This window comes from Siphateles boraxobius, unplaced genomic scaffold (assembly GCF_051911475.1).
Source record: "Siphateles boraxobius isolate OS27281-9 unplaced genomic scaffold, OSU_SipBor_1 6, whole genome shotgun sequence".
NCBI classification, from domain to species: domain Eukaryota; kingdom Metazoa; phylum Chordata; class Actinopteri; order Cypriniformes; family Leuciscidae; genus Siphateles; species Siphateles boraxobius.
In genome coordinates, this window is record NW_027509186.1 from 33802678 (window position 1) to 33830312 (window position 27635).

The 27635-nt window shown below is 38.1% G+C and overlaps 1 protein-coding gene across 1 annotated transcript in view; it reads left to right on the forward strand.

Annotated features, from left to right (window-relative positions):
* Positions 1–9091: 9091 nt before the first annotated feature.
* Positions 9092–27635, forward strand: part of ptgir (prostaglandin I2 receptor) — a 40815-nt gene continuing 22271 nt past the window's right edge. The window contains exons 1-2 of the mRNA XM_077208980.1: positions 9092–9549; positions 10590–11516. Of these exons, the coding sequence (XP_077065095.1) occupies positions 10692–11516 (825 nt within the window). The 5' untranslated portion in view covers positions 9092–9549; positions 10590–10691. The remainder of the gene's footprint in view (positions 9550–10589; positions 11517–27635) is intronic.

A 27635-nucleotide genomic window follows, 5' to 3' on the forward strand; every position in this document is an offset into this window, starting at 1 on the left:
AGAACTTAGCTGGATGATAATACGGGTCTGCGTCTTGTAGATGAACGGAGAGAGAGCAGCAGGCTGTAGGCGGATGACAGGTGGCTGAAGATGGATGACTGAAGATGGAGTTCGGGTAAGGAATCCTTGAAGCGGGTAAGTACAAGGTCAAGGTCAAGGTCACTTTTATTTATATAGCACCTTAAAACAGCATTTCTGCTGACCAAGGTGCTTCACAAAAACACAATTAAAACACAATAAAAACAAACATCGTACAAAATTTCATAGTATAACATTTTAACTCACTAAGGCTACATATCCTCAGTTATGAGTACGCCTGAGAAAAAAGATGTGTTTTCAAAGCTGACTTGAATGCATATAAAGAGGAAGCTGACCTAACATATTGAGGTAACGAATTCCACAGCCTCGGACCCAAAACGGAAAAAGCTCTATCACCTTTCGTTTTCAAGCGAGAGCGAGGGATAGTTAATAATTTTTCAGTAGATGATCTAAGAGTTCTTAGTGGAGAGTATGGACAAGTACAGGTAGGTATCAGGGTAGAGTCAGTATGCGTTCATAGGGACGAGACCAAACAAGGAAGTGAAGGACAAGAGAGGCCATATAGTGTGGCCTGATGATGATGTGCAGGTGCAGTGAATCATGATGAAGTTCATGGAATCAGAATTCTGGGGACGAGTGGGCTGAGCGTGCTGATCTGATTTGGTGACTCCGTTACAGTACCCTGTCCTCCACGGGTGGCTCCTGATGGCTGGATAGGACGACGGGGCCTCCCTCGACCCCTAGGATCCGGTCGATCTGGGGGTTAAGTATGGTATTGTGTGAGGAGCGTGGGATCAAGGATGTCATGATGAGCGACCCAGGAACGCTCCTCGGGACCGTAATCCTCCCAGTCTCCAGGTACTCCAGCCTAGGACACCGCCGTCGCGAGTCTAGGAAAGCTCGGACCCGCAGATGGCTTCCTCTTCTGTGATTTCGGGAGGAGGTACCTCATCGCCACCAGACTCTATGGGAGGAGACAAAATAGGTTCAGTGTGGGATTTTAGGAGAAACACATGGAAAGATGGTGAGATACGGTAGTGAGGTGGAAGGTTAAGCCTGTAGGTGACCTCGTTGAGCTGCTCTGATATAGCCCTGGAAATCAGAAGGTGAGTTGGACAGGCTATACGGCATGAGCCGATATTAGTAGTGTCCTGTCGGGGTAACGAAGGCTGTTTTCCACTCATCGCCTCGGCTTATACGAATGAGGTTGTATGCGCTCCGCAGGTCCAGCTTGGAGAAGATGCGAACTCCCCGTAGCTGTTCCAGAGCTGCCGGGACCAGAGGAAGTGGATAGCTGTACTTTACAGTTTGTGAGTTGAGGTGATGGTAGTCCTTCTTTGCCAAGAAGAAGCAGCTCGAAGCGGCAGGGGATGTAGATGGTCTGATGAAGCTTTGATTGAAGTGCCTCCTGGATATACTCCTCCATGGCCTTCTGCTCCGGGATGGACAGTGGAAACGCCCGGTATTCTGGAGGGATCTCCACCTTGTGATCCACCTCCAGGCTTTCAACGGAGGTAGAATTGAGGGAGAGTGATGGTGGTCCAGGGTGGTGAGTGATGGAGAACGAGACTTGGAGAATTTCTGGACAGAGGAGAGACAGGATTGGAAGCAGGATTTACTCCACTGTAATACTTCACCGGTGTTCCAGTTGATGTGAGGTTGGTGTTGTGATATCAACGGGCATCCCAGAATGAGGTCTGCGGTGGATCCTTCCAGCACCATGAACTAGAGGTGTGAACCTACACTGGTCACACGGTTCGGTTCGATTACGATTATCAAGTCATCGATTCGGTTCAATTATCTCGATGCATCACGATGCATTGACGATGCAGGATGCACTGCATCCTTATTTTTCAATTTTGCTTCACAATTTTGTCAATAAATACAAGCAGTCAGATATATGAACTGAACCTTTAATTTTACCTCAAAACACACGCTTCTTGAATGCATCAAAAATCCAATAAAACTCAAGTCGGGGCACAGAAGACAACAGCAGCATTAGATTAGAACACACAAAACAAGTACTAAAAGTGCATAATGCAGGGAGTGTACTCAAATACTTAGTGCAGTGTACTTTCTTGTAAAACATTTAAATATTGACAAATGTATAAACATGAAATTAAATTACAAACCAAAATAAACAAGAGGCCAAACCTACTTGAATATAGTAGTTCACACCGCCGCCGACTTGAGCTTCCAAAGCTACCGGAAGCCGGCTTCTCTCAGCTGCAAGGAGCATCAAATCCATCGGCGTCGCGTTTTGGGCGTCTTGAGCGTCAATCAGGAAGTTGAAAGTAGCTCAACTTTATGGCAATGAGCTATGACGCGGTTCAGCGGCAAGCAGCGGCAAAAGCCAGCAACCATTCGGAATATAGACGTCCTCCGCGCTGGCTGATTCCGGAGAAACACACGATGTAAACTTTCGTTCCTACCAAAACATTAGTTCCGATAAAAAGGAGCAGAAGCTAATAATCGCCGTTGCTGGGTTTCCTATCATTTATGATATGACGTTGTTTGCTTATAGGGACCAGTTACAAAAGAACGAGGCATGGGATAAAATAGCTGGGATAGTTTACATTTTTGTTCTTAAAGTTGAACTTATTTTAACTTGAATGACGCGTTTTTTAAAACGCTGTGACATGCGCGAGACGCGGCAAAAGACACAGAGCTCGAGCACACAGTCTAGCGCGTGTTTACATAGTTAAATAGAAAAGCAGTGAAGTGGAATGCAAAACACCAATCTCATGTGACATTTCATGTTGTGACACTTCTCTTCTCCCTGAGCGACCAAAGCGTCAACAAGCTTCCCCGTACTTTTTGACAAGCGTCCTTGACAGGGCGTCCAGAGCTTCTTTGCCGCTCAAGTCGGCGGCGGTGTGAACGTACGGTAAGCACGCGGTGCTGACGTCAGAAATGCGTCAGTACATTATAACCGGTTATGGGCTATTACTGAACCGATACCGAATTGTCCTCATCTGCATCGCGGTGCACCGCCAAAACGATTAATTTTGACACCCCTACCATGAACGTGATTTCCTCAGTGTGCAGGCATCCTATGCTGAGCGTTAGTTTGGGAGAGAGATGCCGGATATGACCATGACCCAGCGGCTTCCCTTGGATGGTGTGAATCCTCAAATCCCGAGAACAGCGTTTCTTACAGACATTTAGTTTTTGGAGAAGTTGGGGGGAGATGAATTTCCCCACGGAACCCGACTCGATGAGAGCTTGTCCTGAAACAAAAATGCGGAGAGTTATGACATATACAGTAGTATGGGATAAAGAGTCTATTAAAGGTGGAAGTTGAATGGCACTCACCGCTGGGCGTGTTGGTCAAACCGGGCAGGCGGTTATGATATGATACAACCAAGTTGTGTGAGTGAACATGACATGTTGAAAAGAAATGTCTTCTCTCCTATCTAACATTTATGTTTAGGTGAAAGGAGCTCAAGGAAAAGCAGCTGATACAGCACTGCACGACATCAAATCGGGAGATTTATGAAGTTATAAGGGATTATGAAAATTCTGACAGTTCTTGTTCAAATAATAACAATAATGATGTTTTGTTTTTGAAAAGATCTGTATTAAAAGTTTGGTTGAATGAATGATTCAGTGACTCACTCATAACACCATCGTATTTTTGTATTCGACTTCTGAGCTTTTCCTTGGCATTTCCTTAAAGGATAATTCCGGTACCACTCACCGATTGGTTAGTGGTGTTCGTTGATGTTCCAAAACAAGTAGCGTAGTGAAATACAGTTTCTGTCGTGTTTTATTTGGCATTTTGTAAAATCGCATTGATTTCTGTTGGAGGACTCATTGCTCGTTGATATTACTGCGGTACCGGAAACGGAAAAGGGGGCTGTTTACATTTGGTTATAGTCTTTTTGCTTTTCGCACAAATTCTTACCATATTCGATGGCTCAGTGACCAGTACAATGCTGAGGCCTGGGGTTTGAATTTGAACTCGACTGTGACTGTCCCGCGAGACCTTTTTTTACTGTCTATGCGCTAGACACCGTGTTCCGTACAGTGTCCTTGTGCGGTAAATTGGTTGTCGCCATCAAGCGGTCGGGAGTGTGTTAACGCCTCAGACTCCAATATCATGCAGAAGTTTATACGCCGTTGTGAGGAATCTGAAAAAATAGTTCCACTATAGCAAATAACGGATTGAAATCATACATTGTGCTGATATATTTGTTTTTTATCATAAACGAACACCACTAACCACTCGGTGAGTTGCACACTTTTGAAAACGAACGTTAAGGGTTGTTTTAAGGACATGTTTGTGCATGCCCGTAGACAGCCACTCTGAACCATTCAAAGGCGATTCTAAAAAAGTCAAAAAATTCGAGACAGGACCCAACGTCAAAATTTCTGTGTCCACCACTCTAGTTCATCCAAAACAAACTACAAAACAGACACAAAGTGTGAAATACCGTAATTATCCTTTAAAGTTGAAATATGTTTAAAAACAATTATGTTAAAATGCATTCTCTTAACCCAGTTTATTTGCCAGTTTTTGGCTACACTTAAGAATGAATGAGTTATTTACTGTAATATTTAATGTTACCCAGGATCCTATCAGAGCTGTCAGAGTGCTGACTGCTGCTCTTCTGTTTATTTAAAATGCTCACAGTGTTTTAGTTTGTGAAGCATGTCCTGGTAAAGTGACCTAAGTGGATTCTGAATGCATCCTTTAAAAAAAAAGAAAAAAGAAGAAGACTATGATGCAGTCTGTCTGAATTAATCATCATTCTTTTTTCCACCTGAAAACTTTTAATGCTTTCCCAATAAAATGTGTTTGATTAATATACTGTGTAGGCGGTAGGCCTACTCAATGCAAATTCCTCAGAGATCAATCATAACCACTCACAGAATGTGCATATTCTTTACTAAGGGCAGTCTGGCAACAATAGTCATTTGAACTGCAGTGTTTTTTTGAGTATGACGAGACGAAATTCCAGCCACATGTCTGTCGGTTTAAACAGACAAAAAAGAGGCAAAAGCAATGTGAATCAGCACCTGAAAGTGACTCAGACTGTTAGACACATGCTTGATCTTAACAGATGTGTTGGAACAGATGTTATAAACTGTGGAAAAGTCCTCATTTTCAATATATATATATATATTTTTAATTTAGGCTATTCTTAATAGGTAACAAGAAAAATAAGATTTAAGCTGATTTATTTATGGCTCCACTTTATATTATGTGTCTTTACTACAGTATGTACTATTGCAGCTGTAATTAATTTCTGTAATTACATTTAATACAATTGAGCACACTTCTTTTTCACATGGGATTTTGAACATAATATTTAATTTTCTGATAATACAGGAATACACTTTAGCACACAAAGATTTTTTTTTTCAGATTTATGTCTGAGATAATATCCTACTTTGCATCTGAAGGCGACATCAACATGGTCAGTCTTGAGGACAAGATAATACGTTACCAATATGATGAGGGAAACTGTAAAAAGAGACACATGTAAGTGTTTGGGATGGATTGATAATGCAGGCCATTAAGTCTAAAGGTAAAGATTTCTATCATGATCTTGTACAAAAGTGCTGTGTGGTTATTTTTTTCATGGCTTCAGGGTACTTTTCAAATATTCATAATACATGCTGATGGACAGCAACAACATCCCAGGCAAAGCAAATCAGTGGCGGTTCTAGACCATTTCAACTGGGGGGGCCAAGCACTGCACTGCAGGCATTAACAGGCAAAATACCATGTTTATAATCATTCAACAATGCATTTGCATTTCCATTATATTTTTACATTTGCATTACATATTCAGTATTAGTCACAGTAACTGTAATTGACATGATGTCCTTCTTTCTCTTCATTTTGGTGAGTACTATAGAGCAAAAGCAATGGGGACCAAGAAGCGTATTAATTCATTTACTGAAAATAACTGACTTGCTAGGTAACTACTAACCGTTTACAGGGTTCCTGCACACTTTTTTAAGTCAAATTTAAGGCTTTTTAAGACCTGAAGAAATCAAAATTCATACTGTACATTAGGGGTGTGCAATATTGACAAAAATATATCTCAATATTTTCAATGTTTTGTTGATAATTAGATGATATTTTACTGATTGTGTTTTTGTGCTGGTGACATGGCTGGTTTAGGCCTGTTGTTGACAGCAGACTCACAAAGATATTCATATTTTTTAATATTCTATGCAGTGGTCAGTTAACAGCAGGGACCGAAATAAAATTTTTAATTAATTTTTTATTCATTTAATTTGCCACCTTAAATTGATTTCCAGGGGCATTTTCACCTATATATGGACATTCTTTCTAAACTTATTTAGAGTTATGAATCACCTTTTATGTCAAATACTAACATTCAAATTATACAGTAATTATACTTATTTATACAATAATACTTAATTATACAATAATTATCCAGCACCACTTTTACCAGTCAAATGAAATAATTTAATCAAAATCCATCTTTGCAGTGCAGTCTAGAGGTGACACAGAAGCGGCATTAATATATTTACACTCCATTTATAATTGCATAAATAAAGCTATGAGATTTTTTTAAATCAATATTTAAAGCTGCAGTAGGGAGTTTTGAGAAAATGTTGACTTAGCCTGAAAATTTGAACAAGCACAACTTACAGGTCCAACCCCCTTGCTCTCTGCTACGCTACAGCTCCTCCCTCCACAGCTCCTCCCCCACAGCAGAGCCTGCCTTGAACGCGCAGGCTAGTAAACAGGACCAACGATGACGGCGGATTATAAACAGTTATGGAACATTCACTAATAGGGACAAAAACATCAACAATATGCTTTACATTGACTATGGCCTGCCCATACTTTGACTACAAACTTGGTCCTAAAATCATTATGTATTTTGCAATACATGTAACTTTATAAGGTTGCACTCTTTCTATAAGTTATAGCTACTAAGATAACGTTAAAGGATTAGTTCACTTTAAAAAAAAACTTTTGCTGATAATTTACTCACCCCCATGTCATCCAAGATGTCCATGTCTTTCTTTCTTCAGTCGAAAAGAAATTAAGTTTTTTGATGAAAACATTCCAGGCTTTTTCTCCATATAATGGACTTCAATAGGACACAAACGTTTCGAGGACCAAATGACAGTTTCAGCGCAGCTTCAAAGGGTTTTAAACGATACCAGACGATGAATAAGGGTCTTATCTAGTGAAACGATCGGTCATTTCAAAAATAAATAAAAAACTTTAAGTTTTATAAGCACAAATGCTCGCCTTGCTCTGTTCTGTGATGCACGCTCGTGATCCTGTTCGAACTCGTTCATCCAAATGAATAAATCTTTTTTTCGAGTCATTCGTTCGTTGAATGAACGAAATGAGTCCGAAAAAGACTCGTTCAAAATGAACAAATCTTTTTCGAGTCATTTCGTTCGTTGAATGAACGAAATGACTCGAAAAAAGATTCGTTCATTTGGATGAATGAGTTTGAACAGGAGAGTCACGAACGACGGTACACACTCGCGCTGTGCAAGAGAGGGGTGATCAGCGCGTACACGAGCGTGATTGACACTGCTGAGACATTCCTCCTGGCTCTGATTGGTTGTTTCTGACCGGGAGCGGTGTATTTCTGCAAATGGCTGTAGGACCACAGGGAGGAGCCATGGAGCTTGATTTTTTTCACAGATTATCTGTCTCATATTCTACTTTCAGGACATAAGGAGAGTTTTAACAAATATTTGTTTACAAAAGCTACCTACTGGAGCTTTAAATATGAAATGATTTCAAATTTTAATGTTCTAATTAAAGGTTACTTTAAATATGAAACTAAAACCGCCAGTAGGCGGCGGCAAGTCACGGTCTTAATAAGTGAGTTGAGGGATTCATTCATTCAACGGATTTGTTCAAACGGCTGATTCATTCGAGAAAAGATCAAGTGATTCCTTCAAAACGCGGATTTCAGTCATTAAATCATCGCTGTCTGCTGCATTGAGACTCTGCTACGGTTTCATTTTGAAATTATAGTCGGCGAAATAAAGGGAAAACAAACAATATTGACAATATTGTGTCTAAAGTAACTCCCAAGTTCACTTATTGTTAATTTAACTGTTGTATAACATCAATATCACAGTTGCAATTGTGCACGGGAAAACGGCACTCTTGCTGATCTGATATTCTAATATAAGAAGAACATAATATGATATAAATATAAGACATAAACTAATTTGGGGACATAGCCTACCTATGAACCGCACACAGCAGTGAAAGGAGGCAAATGCGATGTCAGCTCAGTGCCTCGTATACAGTTAAAACATTGATTAGCCTACAATATCATAATAGACAATTCACATCGCACACCCGATACGCACATAAAGAATGAACTTGCAACTGAACTGACATCTACCAGCTTTCTCCTTCTCTCCTCTCTCGCGTGCAGGAGACAGATGTTATTCTGCCGCGATTCCCGCGAATGTGATGCAAATTGTCACGTGAACAATCAAATCCACAAAGATAGAATAATAAAAATAATAATAATACGCATACAACGATAACAACGATAGCAAAAAAACCGTTTTGTAAAAATTATTTCACACTCCACATTTAGGGGGGCGACAAGGGGGGCCAAGCTTGTTTTCACAGGGGCACGGGCCACGGGACGATTATGGAAAGCATGTGAGTTTGATGTAAGCTACATCATTTTATTTCAGACCACAATCGGGCCGGTTATTTCAGTAGATCTCCTTTAGCATAACAGAGCCACTGTAAGTACCACAGGCCCATTGAAGCAGTTTACGAGCAAATCTTGGTTAAGTTAAGGAAAACACTATGATTCGTTACCTTCTACTTTCTTAAAAATAACAGTTCCATTCAGAACCATAAGGTTTTTACAGCCAACAGCCAAACAAAATTCCCACAAAAAGCTTTTTATTTTCTTGTCTTATTATAAAACCATCAATGTTAGATAGATAGATAGATAGATAGATAGATAGATAGATAGATAGATAGATAGATACTTTTTTTTAGTAAATGCACTACACATCTAAGTGTTTGGTTTGTAATTCAGTCAACAACGTACTTGTCACCCAGACCACTCATGCTGAATAAGTGAGAAGCAGTGAAAGCTGTAAGATGCTCCTCCTATTTTTGTTCTCACGGCTACTTTGTCAACCGCAGTAGGGAAGTCGTATAAGAAGTCTTACTCTTACTATAGCCTACCTTCACAACAACGAGCGCGAGGAATGAAGAAAGTCAACGCTTTTATTACTGTTTTGTTTGGTTTCAGGCTTAATGAACTAGTCTGAAATTAGTTTGCGCGTTAAATTCAGCGGTTGGCCAGAACTGGATAGACTAACTAAACTAACAACAGTTTATGAATTAAAAGAGAACAAACAACTGAAGAAACGGAAGCTCGAAGATATATCATATCGACGTCGCTTTGAAATATTATGTTTGGAGAGTCAGAAATACATCTATGTTGTTCAGTGAGTGATGTGGTTGGAAGGAATGGCCGCGCGCAGCAGTGATGGACACTCCGCGGACAGGTGCGTACTGACTGATGATTTAAAATTTATGCTTTTTTGCCATGACTACTTCGTTTTTGTGAAATTATTGCAGTGAGAAACAGTTGACCAGAAAAGGAACATCTGTTATGAACTGTGTTACATAAAACATGACAAACGCTTTTTGAAATCAAATCAAATTAAAATCATACAAATGCACTTATTTGAGTCTGTAAGACAAACGGTTGTGCATTGGGCTTCAAAAGTCTGAAATCACATGTGAAAAAGCAGAGCAGTTTGAGGGAAAGGTAGCATTGAAAAATTGACATGATTTCAGAATCTGTTAGCATTTGGTTTGACCCTCTTTCTTCAACTTGACATGTTTGCACAAAACCTGATGATCATGTTCTCCAGCATGATTTGAGAATGATCCAAACATCATCTTGTGCTTCAGTTGAAACTAAAACCGTCTTTGAGAAGGTGTTTAATATCACAGATTTACCCTTTTTAATTAATAACATAATAAAGAAATAGTACTAAATCCATATAATTTGTAAAAAAAAAAAAATCTTTAAAATCCACTTTTTTTTCCGTATACATTTCCATACTTTACATACAACAAAAACATAATGTAGATAATCACTGCATACAATAGGCCTTCTAAAATTGTGCAGTTGTTACCTTGAGGATCTAGTTCTACCTGAGATGTTTGTTAAAATATTTTTTTTCTATCAGAATGTGCTTAGGTTTATTCGGGCATATGAAAATATATTTGAATATGCAAATGTTTGTCTAATAACACGCTCTCTAAAATGTGAAAACCACTCTGTGCAAATCCACTTACCACTAATTATTGATAGCAAACAGATAACTAGATTCATGATTGTGTGATACAAACAAAAGCCTACTGGGTATTTAAAAGCAACAAACCATTAGACATAGTATCCTGCCACAATGTCCTGTTCCAACAGGAAGTTGAAAACAGTGCTCATCAGCCTATCTAATGATGTTGTTAAGCAACTATGGGTGGGATCTAGCATGAGACGTATTGATTCTGATGGAATACTTTCTATTTTTAACAGATCCTCCAAGAGAAGGAACTGCAAGTCTTTCACGATAGACAAAATTGCCATTGCCCGATCCCTGCGTCTGGGCTCAGGGTTTAAGGACAGGTTCGTCTGAACATGCTTTCAAACCAGTCATGCGAGAACATCACCAGAATCGATGTGAATGGGAATCCGGTGATGAGCACTGTGATGTTTATCGCCGGGGTGGTTGGCAACCTTGTGGCTCTGGCTATCCTGGGTGTCCACCAGAAAGAGCGTCGAACCAAGTCCTCAGTTTTCTGCATTCTCGTGACAGGCCTGGCTCTGACAGATCTGCTGGGAACGTGTTTACTCAGTCCACCCGTTTTCATTTGCTATTCCCAGAGCAAATCTCTGGTGGGTCTGACTGGAGATCGGCGGCTGTGCGGACTCTTCGCCTTCGCCATGACGTTCTTCGGCCTGGCCTCTATGCTCATACTCTGTGCTATGGCAGTGGAGCGGTGTCTCGCCATCAGTCACCCGTATTTCTACTCCAAACATGTACGCCGCAGCTTCGCTAAGATCGTCTTCTTCCTCATCTATCTCTTTACCTTTGCATTCTGCTTGCTGCCTTTCTTTGGATACGGGCGGCACAAGCAGTATTGTCCAGGCACGTGGTGTTTCATCAAGATGGAGGCAGAAGGAGAGAGCGAGGATGAAGAGAGGAGAACACTGACCTTCTCGCTGTCCTACTCCGTGCTCATGGCACTGCTCATCGCTATAGTGTTCTTGTGCAACGGTTCGGTCATCGTCAGCCTCTGCCGCATGCACCGGAGCCAGCTGACACGTCGGGGTTCGGTGGTGTCGGCTGGGCGCAAGAGGAGGCTGAGCACCTGGTTTGGACAGGGAGAGGAGGAGATGGACCATTTACTGCTGCTGGCCTGCATGACCTTCATCTTCGTCATTTGCTCCTTGCCACTGACTGTGAGTAGCATATATTTTCTATTGTTTTATGTCACTCTGAAGGGTTCTAGTACTATGTTTTCCAGCTTGTTCACTTAAGATGAGGATGTTGATGAGATTTTACAACAGTTAGTTCTGGTCCCGTGGTCAAGTGCTTTCCAAGAGCCCCGATCTTTTGTCTTACTAACCAGACAAGAGTTTGTAAATAGACAGCTTTTTAGGAAACCTCTCTGTTCTGTGAGGCTTTACCGCTCTCATATTGGCATGCCAGAACAGTAGTTGGTGGTATTGTGCCATAAAGCTTATATGTCAAAAACTACTGAAGAGCATTTGGGCTTGCTTATTGAAGTTCATTTTTTCCTGATGTCAAACAACAATAGAATGGTGAAACGGAGCTTTTAAAAATGTTTAATCAGGGATATCAACTTCGCTCCTGGGGGTCCACTGGGAGCACCATCCCTAATCAAACACACCTGGAATTTCTAACCTAACGCCTTCAGGATTGCTTGAAAATTACAGGCAGGTGTGTTTGATTAGGGGTAGAACTAAATTCTCAATTCAAAACCAATGTTCGAACCAGTTCAAAGCCTTTGTTTACTGAAATGACTTGGTGATTTTGAAACAAACTCCAGATCACTGATTAAAAACAAGATTTGTAAATGTCTCAAAGCTTCATGAAGCATGAGCGCCCTTCATTATAAAACAGAGGTGCATACTCATTTATGTTGACAGATTGCGAGGGATAGTTTAACCCATTTGATGTAGAATAACCATCGCTGCCTTTAAAAATCCAACGCATACCCAATATCTGTAAACAACTGTTACCATGCACAAACCTTGTTCGTGATGTAACCCTATTTTAATACATATCACAGAAAATGTAATGCATTTTCAAATGCAATTGTTTTTATTAGCTTTTATTTTCAAAACCCATTTTCAGTGACCTTTCAGTGAGTCACTTTCCTGTTGGCTTCTAGTTGGCGTTGCTGTCCTGCCACTTTATTTAACTTGACCAGACGGGGGATCGCATTGGTAGTCAGTGTATTATGTTCCTGGTAATTTGCATAAAATGTACATAAAATTGAGCTTTGCTCAACTTTGTTGCATCACCCACAGTATATGTCATGTGTGGCGCTGAAAATCAGACACTCATTAAAAATTATGTCTGGTGGCTTTTTTTCTCCCTGATGAAAAATCCAGAAAAAACACTTGTAAACAGCATAACACAGCCTGGAGCAACATGTAATTCCTGCTGGTTTATGCTGTATATTTCAGCAGGGGCTCTTTCCCAACCCTGGAAATAGCCCTGCTCGAAGTGTAATTGCTTTTAAAACAAATGATTTGCTTTAAAAGGGCATGGAGGTTGTCTACAATTTGGTGGCAAATTATTCACAGTTGTTTAGTCTAAGATCAGTTCATCACCAAATCTTTTGCCTTTAAATTGCCTCCTGCTAACACATAATTCCGGGTTTATTTACGTGATTGACTAAACATGAAGTCTGCATTTTACAAATCAGCCAGCGTTGGTGAAAAGCAGCACATATTTACCTTCTTCAACCCATTCAGTGAGCTGTAGGTGAGGTTTAGTTGTAGTTCTGCGAGTTCACTGGGCGTGTATGTGCTGTGGGGGAGCTGGGGCATGTATTACATAACAAAGGCTATTATTTTTGTATTGTTATCCCAAATGCCAGTTGTTATTTTACCACTTTGTCCGGTTAGCTTTTAATTCAGAAGCACGTTACAAACTTGACAACCCTGGAAAACTGGATTAGATGAGCCCTGTTTTTCCTCTACCAGTTTAAAATAGATTGGTTTCTATGTAGATCAGTTCAGTTCGGAGATCCGTTCTTTTTTTCTGTTTTTGAACATACTAAAATCACTTTAAAAGATTCTACAAGTGTAGAAGTTGTGGATCTAAATCCTTTTAGGAATAATAGCCAGTTTTTGTAATTTAATTAGCGATATTAAGCCTAGTTATTACCTAAAACAAATTACTATATTGCTCAAACTTTGGTTAAAGTTTTGAAAAAGGTTTTGTTAGTAATAAAAGGCTATCAATCAATGGAAGATTTTGGGTTAGGGTAGGCTATATAATTAAATATGTTTTTATTGTGTTTTGATAATTAATCACACTAATGCATCAAGCTCTCTCAATATTTCTCTCTTGTCTCTCGCTCTTGCTTTTTTTCCCTCCCGTTTTTTACCATGACCTCTCAGCCGTTTTGTACACTTCAGCATGCAGTCTCTGCAATATATTGAAAGATGACAGATGACACTAATGGTATTCCCTTTCATGAGATGCTCTTTTTGTCGCCTGGAAATAAACACTAGATACTTTATCCAAAGCAAATAGTTTACATAACCAAACCATTGTGATATTCTTTCCATCACATGCATTTGCACCCACCCAAATTTCATATTTTCCTTTGTAATATTAAACGGTAAGGCACGTCACCATTCAGAACAGGCACAGGGTACAGCTGGACTTTTAGAGAGACTGTATGCAGAAGGAGGTAAAGGAGGAAGGAACTATGTCACAATATTGGAAAAGACCTGGTTCATGTTTTGTTTCTCTTAGAAGGAAATGGCCTATTTGTATATGAGATAGTTCTAGGATTATTATATATCAGAATGTGTAAAACTGCATATGTAGGTGTTTCTCAGCTGCAGATAGACACTATTTCTGGGGTTGATATGTAAAGAAAAAGATTTCAACTTTTTTCACTCTTGATTATTTTTAACATGCCTTTATCATTTATTTTTTACTGTCTTTTATGTAAAGATTAAGGAGTTTTTTTCTAGAAATGTGAAAATATTTCAAATATAGATTATTGCAAAATTCTAAAATTATGAAAATGTAATAATTTCAAGGTAGACTGAACTTTTATTTTGCCGGGTTGTAATGAAGACCTTTGAGTTTGTGTTTGTTTTAATAAACAGTATTATTATAATAATAATTATTATTATTATTACACGACAGACTTCAGATTTCAATAGCAGTCTTTTTGAGCTTTAATATTCACAGACACTAGTCCATTTCAATATATGATTCATTGTACAGCCCTACTTTTGATTTATTCATCGAAAAATTGCTAAATTCTGTGACGTTCCGCTATAAACAGGAAGTTCCATTTGTGACTAGATTCCGTGATTCCATTTGTGTTTTCTGCATTGCCGAAATCAAATGGCTGTACAAGGTATTTGCAGTATTAAAGAAAGTTAGTTTTGTGAGTATTTATTGTGTTATAAAGTTGTTAGCATTAGTGTAACAAGGGTATCTGCAGTTAATAGAGGTCCGGCGGCTTTCCTACTTTCGATGCAGCAACTTTTATTAATGATACTTGTGCCAGTTTCCCAGGAAGTGACAATTTTGTTCTCTTAAGGACATGTGATAAAGACTGTGCTTTATTCAGATTTTTGTGTGTGTGTGTGTGTGTGTGTGTTAGGGCTGGGCGGTATGACGGTATATATCGCTACTGCGGTAGAAAATGTCATCCGTAACAGATTTTTTTATTCCGTGTATACCGCGACATGTAGCCTAAATAAGTGGGAGTGGTTAACTCAGACTGAGACACTGAGATTTGTCAAAGAAACATGGAGAAAGCAGATCAAGAGGACCTACAAAGGAATTACGTTTTTAAGGGTTGTTGTTAACGTCATATTTTCGGGTAAAAAATAGCAGCAGTCACTAGCAGTGCAGCACCCGTAGGCTACAGTTTAGAGGAGTGCACATTCGGGGAAAAGCATGAAGCTTACTTGACAACATCAGTTCATATCAATATCGTAACGAATAGAAATAAGCTCAAATAATGTATAGTTATCTGCATCTTTCCGTCTCTTATGTATAGTTACTTTTTAAACACGAAAATCACATTCAGCATGACACGCAAACGGTTGCCGTGGTAATGAACAACCTGCTTGTTAAAGCGAATGAATAATCCTGTATCTGAGGGCAAAATTTCTAAATATGCAGCGCGAGTTATATATTTCTAACTCCAAACAATTGGCCACTGAACCAACTGATAAAGTCTTCCTTTGATTCGATACGTGATTACAACACTCAAATGAACCGATTGCATTTTACTGATGCAAAAGACGCGCGCGTGCACACGCACTGAGAGGGAGCGCGGTGTGTCAGTGTTCAGCGGGCTATGGTAAAATAATGACGCACTTACGAGGTGTGTATAATTTAAACTACTTAGTCAACACTAACAGTAGTTTCTGTTCGGTTTTCATACTGCTGCGCTCCTTCTAGTCACTTCTGAACTTGATGAACTTGACACTTCTGAACTTCTCTTGATTAAAGCTCCAGGTGACAGGTTGCCAGATATAAAAATAAATAAAAAAACAGCCAAACAAGCCCCTTAAAAACGCAGTATAATAAGCAGACATGGCAAAAATGTACCGGGGACATGTAAACTAGTATAGTATTACTAATATCCTACAAAATTAAAAGGAAGTAACTAATGTATTATGAATATAGAATAGTTCAATATAAAATATTCAGATATTATAAAATAATTGATGAAGCAAACAAGCAATAAAATGAAATTGAAAAATTATTCAGCAACACTTTATTTAATTGCACCTATGAGTTGTATTTAATATCAATCATTTGGGGGAAGTTCATCTAAACATTAATGAGTGTGTTTTGTTTACTATATTTAGCTATCAAAATGTTTACCAAATAAATAATTTACCAAATAAAAGAAAAATCAAACAAGGTGAAATACTTTTAATTTCTTAAGTATTTGGGTTTATTTATTATACAAAGCCCTTTTTGTCGATTTTTCAAGAATAACTACATATATAAATAACTATATTCTGAAATATATCGTTAAGTCATACCGTGAAACAGAAATTTGATCATACCGCCCACCCCTAGTGTGTGTGATAGAAACATAGCTAGTGAGGCACTTACAATGGAAGGGAATATGGTGATTATAAGTGAGTCGCTGTAACCCAGAAAAGGGATCAGTGGAATTCATTTTTGTGGTGATCAACATTATGCCTCAAGTGCTGTCGATTGAGCTTAGCTGGCATTGAACCAGGAATATTCTTTTAAGGTCAACATGACATCACAATTGACCCTTCGCTAAGCCCCGCCCTCCCTAGTTACTGTTGCTACGCCTGTCAAGCTTTCGTGCCTGGCACGTCTATTACAGTGTATATGCACCGGTATCAGACATTCCGAATGAGATAATTAGTAATTTTGGCGAACATGTGAAATATCTGAGAGAGCAAGACAAAAGGGACTGCAGTGTGCATTCGAGAGATATATCCACGTCATAATATGCAACCGATTAGAGAATAATTTCGAAAAAATTGAAGCTAAAGCCTAACTAATAGTCCCAGCACAAGCAGCAGCCGTCTCATACGCTGACCATTCAAATGGGAAACACACAAATTGAGGAACAGCTATGTTCGTGCACAGCAGGGTAAGTGAACGTGAAAATACTCTAATAATTATAAATCAAGCAGTTTATCCATACATTTTGTGGAATAACACTAACACCGGGAGAGCCGCGATCGGATTGGGTTAAAGTTACTCAGTCAGGGGTAGCGTTAGTAGGCCGTCGATTAACAAAATGCTGAAATATATTTTAAAGTATGTCAGTGAGCCTCCGTCTTGTCTTTAATCGTCTTATTTTACATTAAAATTAGGGCCGGGACTTTAACGCGTTAATTAAGATTAATTAATTACAGACTCTTAACGCGTTAATGAAAGGTGCAATGTGTAAAAATTTTGAGTATCTATTAACAGAAATGCAATATGACATCCATAACTATGTTTTCAGTGGTGTATAAAGAACTTACTTAATAAACCGTAATGTTTTTATTACCTTAGAATGAGGCATTTATATCTACATAGGCGCGGGAATCCCCTTCTATGAAGGTCGACATATCGTGACGTCATGTTTCTACCTTAGCCGACAGCGAACAAACAGCGTTACAGAGCGCGTTTCGTCACTACCTTGAAAGAGAAGCCGCAGAAAGCTAGAAGCTGGCCATAAACACCGTGAGTAGTGACTTTTCCCTTGTCAGTGGTGTAAAATATGTAGTTGGATTGTTTCATGTAACTTAATTCTTCTCCCTCGCTGTGTTATGGCTTTGCTATGTGGGGATAAATGTGCTGGTTACGTTCGTGAGACAGCTGATTAGCACTCTTGTCATTGACCGTAAAACAGTTACAGGAATCACCAACCCGTCGATCTTGGAAGCATTTTAAGTCGATCGAGTTTCCAAAATCAGAGAAAAAAAGCCTATTGTGTGTAGTAAATGGTGTCTAGGGGATGCGGAGGCGCGTGCGCTGTTACAATCACGTTATTTTTGCCGCATGCACCTTTGGGCTCATGCGGACGCGTCCAGTATAAACAAGGTTTAACGCTTTAACCAGCTCAGCCACAGTAACAGCTCAAATTAGCCAGCTAAACTTTTACTACCCTGTTAGAAAAAATATATAGTTGCATAGTTTCATGTGGTTCTTCTCCCTCGCTGTATTATGGGTTTGCTATGTGGGGAGAAATGTGCTGTTTACGTTCTTGAGACAATCAACTAATTACTATTATTATATTATGTATTAAGACCCTTGATCCTCACCTGACTATGGCTTTGTAAACTTTATCCATGATGTGGTTTATAATGGACTGTGGTACAGAAACTTGGTTTACTCTGGCTATTCTCTGCCGTCTCAGACGACGATGTTTGTCCCGTTTTAGCCACCGTAGCTTCTTCGAAAGGGAGGGGTGAGCGGTGGGCTGAGCCCTTAGTGTAAACTCGCAACCGAACCGCTAGATGTCGCTAAAAGTCACACACTGCACCTTTAAGATTAAACGCGTTAAACATTTTTCAACATTTTTCCGCACCGCGGAACGTTTCTCACTGGATGAGTTTCGGCGGACCGATTATACTGGAGCACCAACTAGCGTTCATGACTTCAGACAACAACAAACCACAGTTAACATGAACGAAGAAGCTGACGAGACCGCTTTGGTTGGCCCCGTGGTTGGAAGCGTCGATAAGAGCATGGTTGTGTGCAAGTTATGCAACAAGGAATTCGCATATCACCGCAGCACATCGGGCCTCAAGTATCACCTCAACGCAAAACATAGAACAGCTATTTTGTTGCTTAAGCTTATGTATTCAGTCATTATTCAATGGTATACTAAAAATACATGTGAAAAAAATGACTTCTCACTGTTCTCAGGTCAAATATTTATGCAATTAAAATGCGATTCATTTCGATTAATTAATTACAAAGCATCTAATTAATTAGATTAATTTATTTAATCGAGTCCCGGCCCTAGTTAAAATATAGGCTATGCATTATGAACAAATAACCGTCATTATTTCCAACTTCAAAGCAATAACGTTAGGTGTTTTTGTTAATCCTGTGGACATGTAGTTGTGAATGGGGTCTCACACTGCTGGATCCACGCACATCTTTTCTCCCCTTGGCTTTTAGATTTTCGGGAAGGAAAAAAAATCCACTCCCCCGTCCAAACTTTTAGGATACCGGGTATCAGATTTGCACAATCCATACGCACATCGCTTCGGCATGTTTCCCTCGCTGGAAAGCTTGCCAGACCTCCCGCGCCTAATTACGGTTGCTAAGACATGATTGGTCAGTGGCGGTTTTCGGGCGTGGCTTAGCGAAGGGTCAATTGATTTGATTTACTTTCTTAAAGGGATAGTTTAAAAATATAAATTCTGTCATTTACTCACCCTCAAGTTATTCCAAACATGTATGAATTTCTTTCTTCTGCTGAACACAAAAGAAGATATTTAACCAGTCTTGCTGGTAGGGTTGGGCGGTATTTCGGTAATATCGTATACCGCGGGGTCTTAAAATAGCAACGGTATCAGTTTCAATACCGTCATTACCGGCACTTATATATAATAAATAAATATAATTTATTCAATGCCTAAAAATGCTTATGTAGTTGTCATCAAGTGCCAGTGTGGAGGAGAGAGAGAGAGAAGGGAGAGGCGGTAAATACTGACTAGGCAATTTGTAAATGTTGCAATAAAAAAGGTGACTGCGAGAGATGGAAACACCTCTAACCTAATGTCGCATCTCCGAAACAACCACCCACTCAGTGCTGCGAGGATGCATTTTGCCCCGAGTTCATTAAATAAGCGCATTCGTTTATATTTGTTAAAATATTATAATGTTATTTTTTTTTACGTTGATAATGAAAACTGAACAGCACGAGTAAGATGGGATGCATCGGGAGTCAGACATTGACCACTTAATTAAGTTTCATTTTGTAAAAGGCCTTTCTTTAAAGTGAATTTCGTTTTGTATAAATTGTATCCTAATTTTTTTTTTTTTTTTACCAACCAATAATAAATAAGAATCAAATATAGCAGACAACATAATCATGACATGATCGTTCGCTGGCGCGCCGCGGTCACTTGCATTGAAATCTCATCATAAATTAACCGAAACTCACATGTATGTCTCACAGACATGACAGATATCTAAATAAAGCTTGAAATTTCATTAAACGAAACAATTCAAAATGAAAAGAAATAGGCCACTCGCTGATTATTTAATCCATGATGTGCATTTCTCTCTATGCGCGTTCTATACGGAAATGGCGATCATCAAATTAAACGAAACTATTCCAAACGAAAAGAAATCGGCTAGCCTACTCTCTGATTATGTAATCCATGATGTGCATTTCTCTCTATCGTTCACTATGGAGATGGCGATTCGTCAATTTCTTTAAACGAAACAATTCAAAAGGAAAAGAAATATAGGCAGCATACTCTCTGATTAATCCATGATGTGCATTTCTCTCTATAGGCGCGTTCACTACGGAGATATCAATCGTCAATTTCTTTAAACGAAACAATTCAAAACGAAAAGAAAAAGGCTAGCCTATACCTTCTGATTATGTAATCCATGATGTGCATTTCTCTCTATATATGCGCGTTCACTACGGAGATGGCGATCGTCAACTTAATCTTTGCAGCACTGACAGAAAAGTTGTAAAAATAAAAATCAATGGACGCGTGTCACCGGATTTACAAATGCACTTCTTGCTTGTTGCTTGTTAATTTAATTTAAATGAATTAATAAAATGAATACAATTGTCATAATTAAAATAATTAAATATTATTAATTTTCCCATTTTTGCTCATTTATAAATAGTATTTATATCTACCACCCCCTCAGCACCTGGGTTAAACAATTATTTGGCGCCACCATATTATAACAGCCCACGTATTAAAAATAGTCGAGTCTAAATAGGGCTACGGCTCATATTACATTTAATGCCGTCAACAGGGATCAGACACAACGTGCACGGGTTGGCCTTGATTTTTTTTTGTGTGTTTTTTTTTATGCCCGATCTGGTATTCAGTTTCTGAACGGTGTAGACACAAGCCAACAGTTTGGTGACGCTGTCTGAGCCTTATGTCATAATTTTTAATTAGTCACGGTAATACCGTATACCCCGGTAAAATAGGGAGGAGGTTTGACGGTATCAAAATTTGGATACCGCCCAAGCCTACTTGCTGGTTAATGTAATTTCAAAGAAGAAAAAAACATCTGATACCCTGAATTGCCTTATTTTTCTGGCATTTTTTTTAAGATATCAAACATGTAATTTTATTGACAAGCCAACTAATACCCAAAAACAGTCCTAGCCATAATCTTTGCAGACACATTCTTGATCTGTACACAGTTTAAGAAAGACAGATTAAGCACATGGCCTTATATTTAATAAAACTAAAGTTGATTCTTTTCTCATTAAAGGAAGCAAAATTAAAATGACTATAAAATGTACACTTATTTCAGCCAGTTTCAGGCCTCTTAAACTCAGGTTTAATACTTATTGGATGAAGGTCAAACAGAGAACTCAAACAAACACAGTCCGTCTGTTTAACTGTGTGACATTTCTATACACAATAAGACTGAGACACGCAATAAGATTGATGACTGTATGCAATAGATGTATACGATAAAAGTTTGGTGAGAAAAAAACATGTATTAGCCTTAAACTTATGGTGACAGATTACAGTTACATTGAATAAATAGTGTTGAAATATGGCCAGCAAATGCAATTCAAGGTTAATGTGTACTGTATCTTTATTGAGCAAACACTTAAGTTTGACAGCAGTTGTGCAATAAATTAAATTCAGATGACAGAGTGATCAAAGGCAGTGTGTCATTTCCTGCTCTGTGGTGATACCACCGGTTTTGGCAAATGTGCAATGACTAGGTTATTCTTAAAGCTCGTATATTACAGGCACACTGGGTATTTCTTCTACTATAGGATCTTTTGGCCTTGTCACTTTTAAACTTTCTGAAAACAATGTCCGTCAGTTTATACATGAGTTACATACATTTTTGGAAAGGGGTGTAGAAAGTTTAAACGTTAAAACTTACTTTTACATTTTTTTTATATATATATTTTGGAAAATGGTTCTATTTGCTGAGGCTAATATCATAGCTAGACTCACGTATTCTTCATAATTACATCTTGATTAATATAAATATTCTGTTCACAAGTACCTTGATTTTTCTTTTGTCTCATTCTTTGTCAAGCTCTTTATTTAAACTATTGTCTCCTGGTAACTACTAACTAAAAAATATTTATGAATTCTTTGGCTGGAAATTATGCCATAATTGAGGAACCGTCATAATTTATGAAAAACACTTTTTTTCACTTAGTAAATGCTAAAATGGTTTATGATTATTCAATTAAATTCAAAATTTAATTAAAATAAAACACTTTCTCACTAAGTAAATGCTAAAATGGTTTCTGTTTATTAAATTAATAATGTAATATATTTTATTATAATTGTATAATTATTAAAGTAATTTGATTACATTTAAAATAAATTGTTAGCTGATTTAACTGATTTGATCAAACATTTTTAAATGAATTTTAAAAATCATGGCCTAATGGTAACAGAGTTGGACTGGTGACCCAAAGGTTGCTGGTTCGATTCCAGTACCGGTAGGAATATGACTGAGGTGTCCTTGAGCAAGGCACCTAACCCCCAATCGCTCCCTGGGCGCCACTCAAGGCTGCCCGCTCCTCCGGGTGTGTGTATCCACGTTTGCAGTGTGTGTGTTCACTACTCACTACTCTGCTCCTAATGTGTGTGTGCACTTACTTGGATGGGTTAAATGCAGAGGTCAAATTCCAAGTATGGGTTACCACGGGTTACCATACTTGGCCATCACGTGTCACTTCACTTCACTTCATATATATTCCCTGTAGTCCAGTGAAAAAATGTGATATACCGCAAAACCGGCAGAATCTAAAAAAAAAAAACAACGTGATACGGATTTTTGGTCAAATGTTTGAGCACTACTGGTTAGTCTAGTTATCTTCTGTTGTTAGTCTACATCCTGTGAGTTGTTTTGTTGCACATCGAGGAATTTATCCAGTAAATGTGTCTCCATCGTGCCTCAATTGAGCACTTTCTTTTTATGGACATTTTGGTTTTTTATGTGATACCCCAAAATTTGCATAAAAATATGTGGATGGAAACAGCTACTGTAGCCCTGTTTTAAAGAAAATAGGGACAAGTGGATTTTTGTTGTTGTTGTAATTAGTCAACATTATGGCTCAAGTGCTGTCGATTGAGCTGAACTTTTATTGAACCAGGAATACTCCTTTAAGGTCAACATGACATCAAAATGTCATGTTGACCTTAAAAAAATATTATGTGTGTATTCCCAATACTTTTAAAGGGTTTAGGTGTTGTTGCCTTTAGCCTATTCGCACAGATTAGTATTATCTGGGGACCTCGTGTGAATTAGAAATTACCCCCCCACATCTGAATTTCGTGTGGCGCATTCGCACGGGATAAGCGAAGCCTGTGATTTTACTCGAATTTACAGACTTATCTCCCGGTTATGATGTCAATAGGCTTGGAAATGTCTTGTCGTTATAGGTCTAGCTGTATGATCATCAACAGAATAATGTTCCTTCCCGCATGCTGCTATACATGTCATCCATCTCCATCTAATCATTAATTTTGTTTTCGCTCTTCTGATGATTTTCAGCCTTATCTTTCTGCCAATTGTATAGTTGTGGTGTATATGATATGACCCAGCATATCAAATTACTATCAAAACACTCCAACGCAGTCTCCATTCTTTGCGAAAGATGGATAGAAAGTCGCACAGAAAAAAAAACCTTGGAAAAATTATATAAGACCTGGCCAAATCACAGAGATGCCGATTCGCACGTTACTAATATTATCACAGGACCTCGGTGTTCGGCGAAATATGGTAGGTCATGGCCAGTTCGCACCAGGTAATACTTATCCCGTGCGAATAGAGCTTTAAACAAACAACACTCTTGGTGAGTGTCAAAAGGATAAGAACATACACTGTAAAAAATAAAACCGTAATTTTTATGGTAAAAAACTGGCAGCTGTGGTTGCCAGAACTTTACCGTCAAAAATATGGTGGCAACGTTATTGGTTTAACAGACTTAACTTAAAATTTACAGTAATAAACCATATTTTAGTATCTGATATAATGTTAATTTACGGACCTATTGAACTATTAATTTCTGTTTTGTAACATTGTAATACACTAACAACCAACAATCATCACAGCAGTGATGAATCACATGAAAAATCAAAGCTTATCACAAACAGCTCTTCCACAAGAAAATGAATACTGTATAGAAGCTGCACAGTCTCATTCGCACAAACATTAAACACCATCATGGTAACACACATGGAATTTAAAAAATGCAATAAACATTAATTTTACAACATTAAATGTAACATAAAACCCTGATGTACATAACTGATTAAAAAAACTAATAAAACTATGAAGAAACAGTTATTTCAACAAAAATACTTCAAATGTGAACTGAAGTGTCACGCAGGGAATTGTGTGGGAATGTCAATTTACGTTTTTTCACTGTAAATTATACAATGAGTTTTCTTTTTCACTTTCAAAAACTGTAAATTTAACAGTATTTTACTGTAAAATTACATTAAATGTACCATTAGATCTATCACAGTTATTTACCATATATAGTAAGGAAACTTTCTGTTAACCAATTAACGGTTTTGCACTGTAGCATTTTTACAGTCTTTTACCGTTAAAATCACGATAATTTTTTACAGTGTATACCACTACATTTTAACTGAATAGTAAGTATATTTATTAAAATTGTATGCTTCACAATTCTGCATCTACATCCTCCAAAAATTGGCCCTATTCACTTCCATTGTAACCTTGAAGTTGTGCTTTAAGAAAAAAGGAAATGAGGGATGAGCCAAAATATATACTGTCTGTGTGTATGTATGTGTATATATATATATATATATATATATATATATATATATATATATAGAATTATACGATATATATATACGATTGAGCATAACTTGTACTGAGCTTGGAAATATTCATTTTAATATGATTTTGCTGTGGTTTGCGTTCCTGGACTGTTTGTTTTTCTTACACGTTGCTGAAGCATTTAAAGTGATTAAATTAATCACTGGATGTCCCACTTTTGCTAATTACTGAACTTAGCATCTTTGTCTCTTTGTCTCTTGATTATCTGAGCTGAAGGAAAGCAATGGAAAGCGTGAAAGCACTGATCAATACTGAGATCAATAGTGAGGTAAGCTTATACATTACCGAGTCTCCAGAGATGCTGGCCTGGAGTCAGTGAAGAACACGATGATACCTGAGACTTGCTGCAGTGACCTTTTTGAAACTAATTGAGAAATCAAAATCAAATAATATCAGCATGCTCAAGCACACCAAAGAGGGTCATATGAAACCCACGTTATCATAGATATTCAACCAGGTCTGAGATCATGGAACTATTGAACGCAGGCCCAACCATATACAGTATTACACGAACCGAAACGAAATTGATCGAAACCTTTGTGGGAGAAGTGACCCAAAGAGAATGCTCACATCTCCTTTGGGAAATGGTCTAGATTTAATAGCCAAACCAACTTGGATTACTTTGTAAGCAGCCTTCTTCAACATAAAGTGTTATTTAGGAGTGCCCATTTTCCACAGGAATCTTAACTGGTGGAGAGATTTTGATGAACAGCCGTCCTGCTCAGGCCAGTGATGCTGTTACCACAGATTCATGCATCACTGGTTTTCATTGCATGCACACAAACCATAATACGCAGATAGCCATTGAGAAATTAATGATGCTGCATGGCTGAATTGGTCTGGGGTTTCCTGTTTATCTCTTCAGGCCTTCAAACTCTTCAGGCCATTTTCTTTATAATGAATCATTAAAATGCCACATTAGTTACCATGAGCACATCTGGCTCCTTCTGGTCTTTTTCAATAGTGATAAACTAGAGGGGAAGTGGGACTGAAAGACACAAAACCATTTTTCAATGTTGGCTTGTTTGAACTCAAACAAAAGCAGTTCACCTGCTGTGTTCCTGAACTTTGCGAGTGGTTGGACGAACGTACTTACTGTAAGTAAATTAAACAAAAACATGGATCAAATCTTCTTGATGGAAAGTCTCTTCACAGTATGACAGATGTCAGTTCCATGTATAAAAAAAATTACAATCTCATGCTGAAGGGCTTTACTGTGATTCAATGGTCATATTGTTTGTATACAGATGTTTCCTGTCCTACCAAGCTGAAAGAATCACAAAGTGAACATTATTGTTTTGTATTCCGATTGAATGGGATTTTCAAATAGTGGGCTTGTGGTGTTGTGGCTTTTGTTAATGAATCTCAAAGGATTCATAAAATGATTGCCAAACCCAGAGCCAACCAAACAAATGACCAACTCCAGATCACTTGAGTCTGTGTAGAATATATTTTTTTATTAGGTACATTGTGTTTGTTGAGCTTCTTCAAATCTCCAGAGACCTGCGAGTCTGAAGTGAGCAATATAAACAAATTACATTTTCCAATCTAATTTTTTACTTTCAAAGTATTATAAGACTGTCTGATTAATATCTGGCGACACATTATTTGCATACGATGGACACTTTACCATCCCATGAGGCCACAGGAGAGGATATACAGGGAAAAGCAGGTCTGTGGGCCTTTTCTTCAAAGATTGTGAGCTGACTCTCATTGTAATTCAAATGATTTACCGAATTAAAAACCAGTCTCTATCCAGCAGCAGACTTAAAAAAACAGTCTCTATCCAGCAGCAGACTTAAAAAATGTGTGGTCTTTTGTTGAACTGCACCAGCTGTTGTTACAAACCACAGCAAAAAAAACGGAGTAATGTGTGCTTGCTGTCTTATGCAAACATGTTGTTCATGAATTTTGATAAATCTCAAATGTTTGATATTTGTCTTGGATTCTGTAAGGAGAATTCATTTATCTATTTTTAAAATCAATGTGAACGTTTTTGTTTTAGTGCTCTTTTTGTGGTATGCTTGACCCTGTAAGATCATGAAAATATCTCAACTACAAGGGCATTGACTGTTTATACAGTTAACAAATAGTTTTTTGCTTCCTGGGAGTTTCAAACATTTGTTTTGCTTTTCCCGTTTTCATGAAGGATCTTTTATGATTTAAAACACAAACAATGGAGACGGTTTTGTGATGTCAGATGCCAGACATTGATCTCTGACTGAACTATTACCCAAAGCTCAAAATACTCTGCTCTTTATCAGGATGTTATTTTCCTTTTTCTTTTCTCAGAATGACAGTCTCAGTTCTTTGTAGAAACAAAAATAGACTACAGGCTGTGGAATTTTTGAACACCTGATTATTTCCTTTTTCGAGTAGCATCACCTTAGGTGATAACATCTGTAGCAACATTTGTAGATAACATTTGTTTTTCATGTTGTATCACCTGACCGAAAAACGTTTGGGGAATTCCCTTTGGTAACAAGATTGAAGGTTTAACTCTTTTATACCAATACTTTTATTAAGTCCTATTCCTTTAAATGTTTATATGTGCACTTGTGTGCAAATGTTTGTTAAACTTATTTTTTTACTTTAAAATTAAAGTAAATTTTTCTTATAAAACTTATATTTTTCAATCTTTCAACTCCCTCACACATGGTTTTACTTTGCATTGCAGTATCTCTTTAAAAAAAACAGTTTCTGTTGGCCGAGCTACCATCTGTTTTGACCATTATAACTGCCTCACAGGTCGAATGTGACCATAAATTACCATAAATTAAAAATGCCAATGT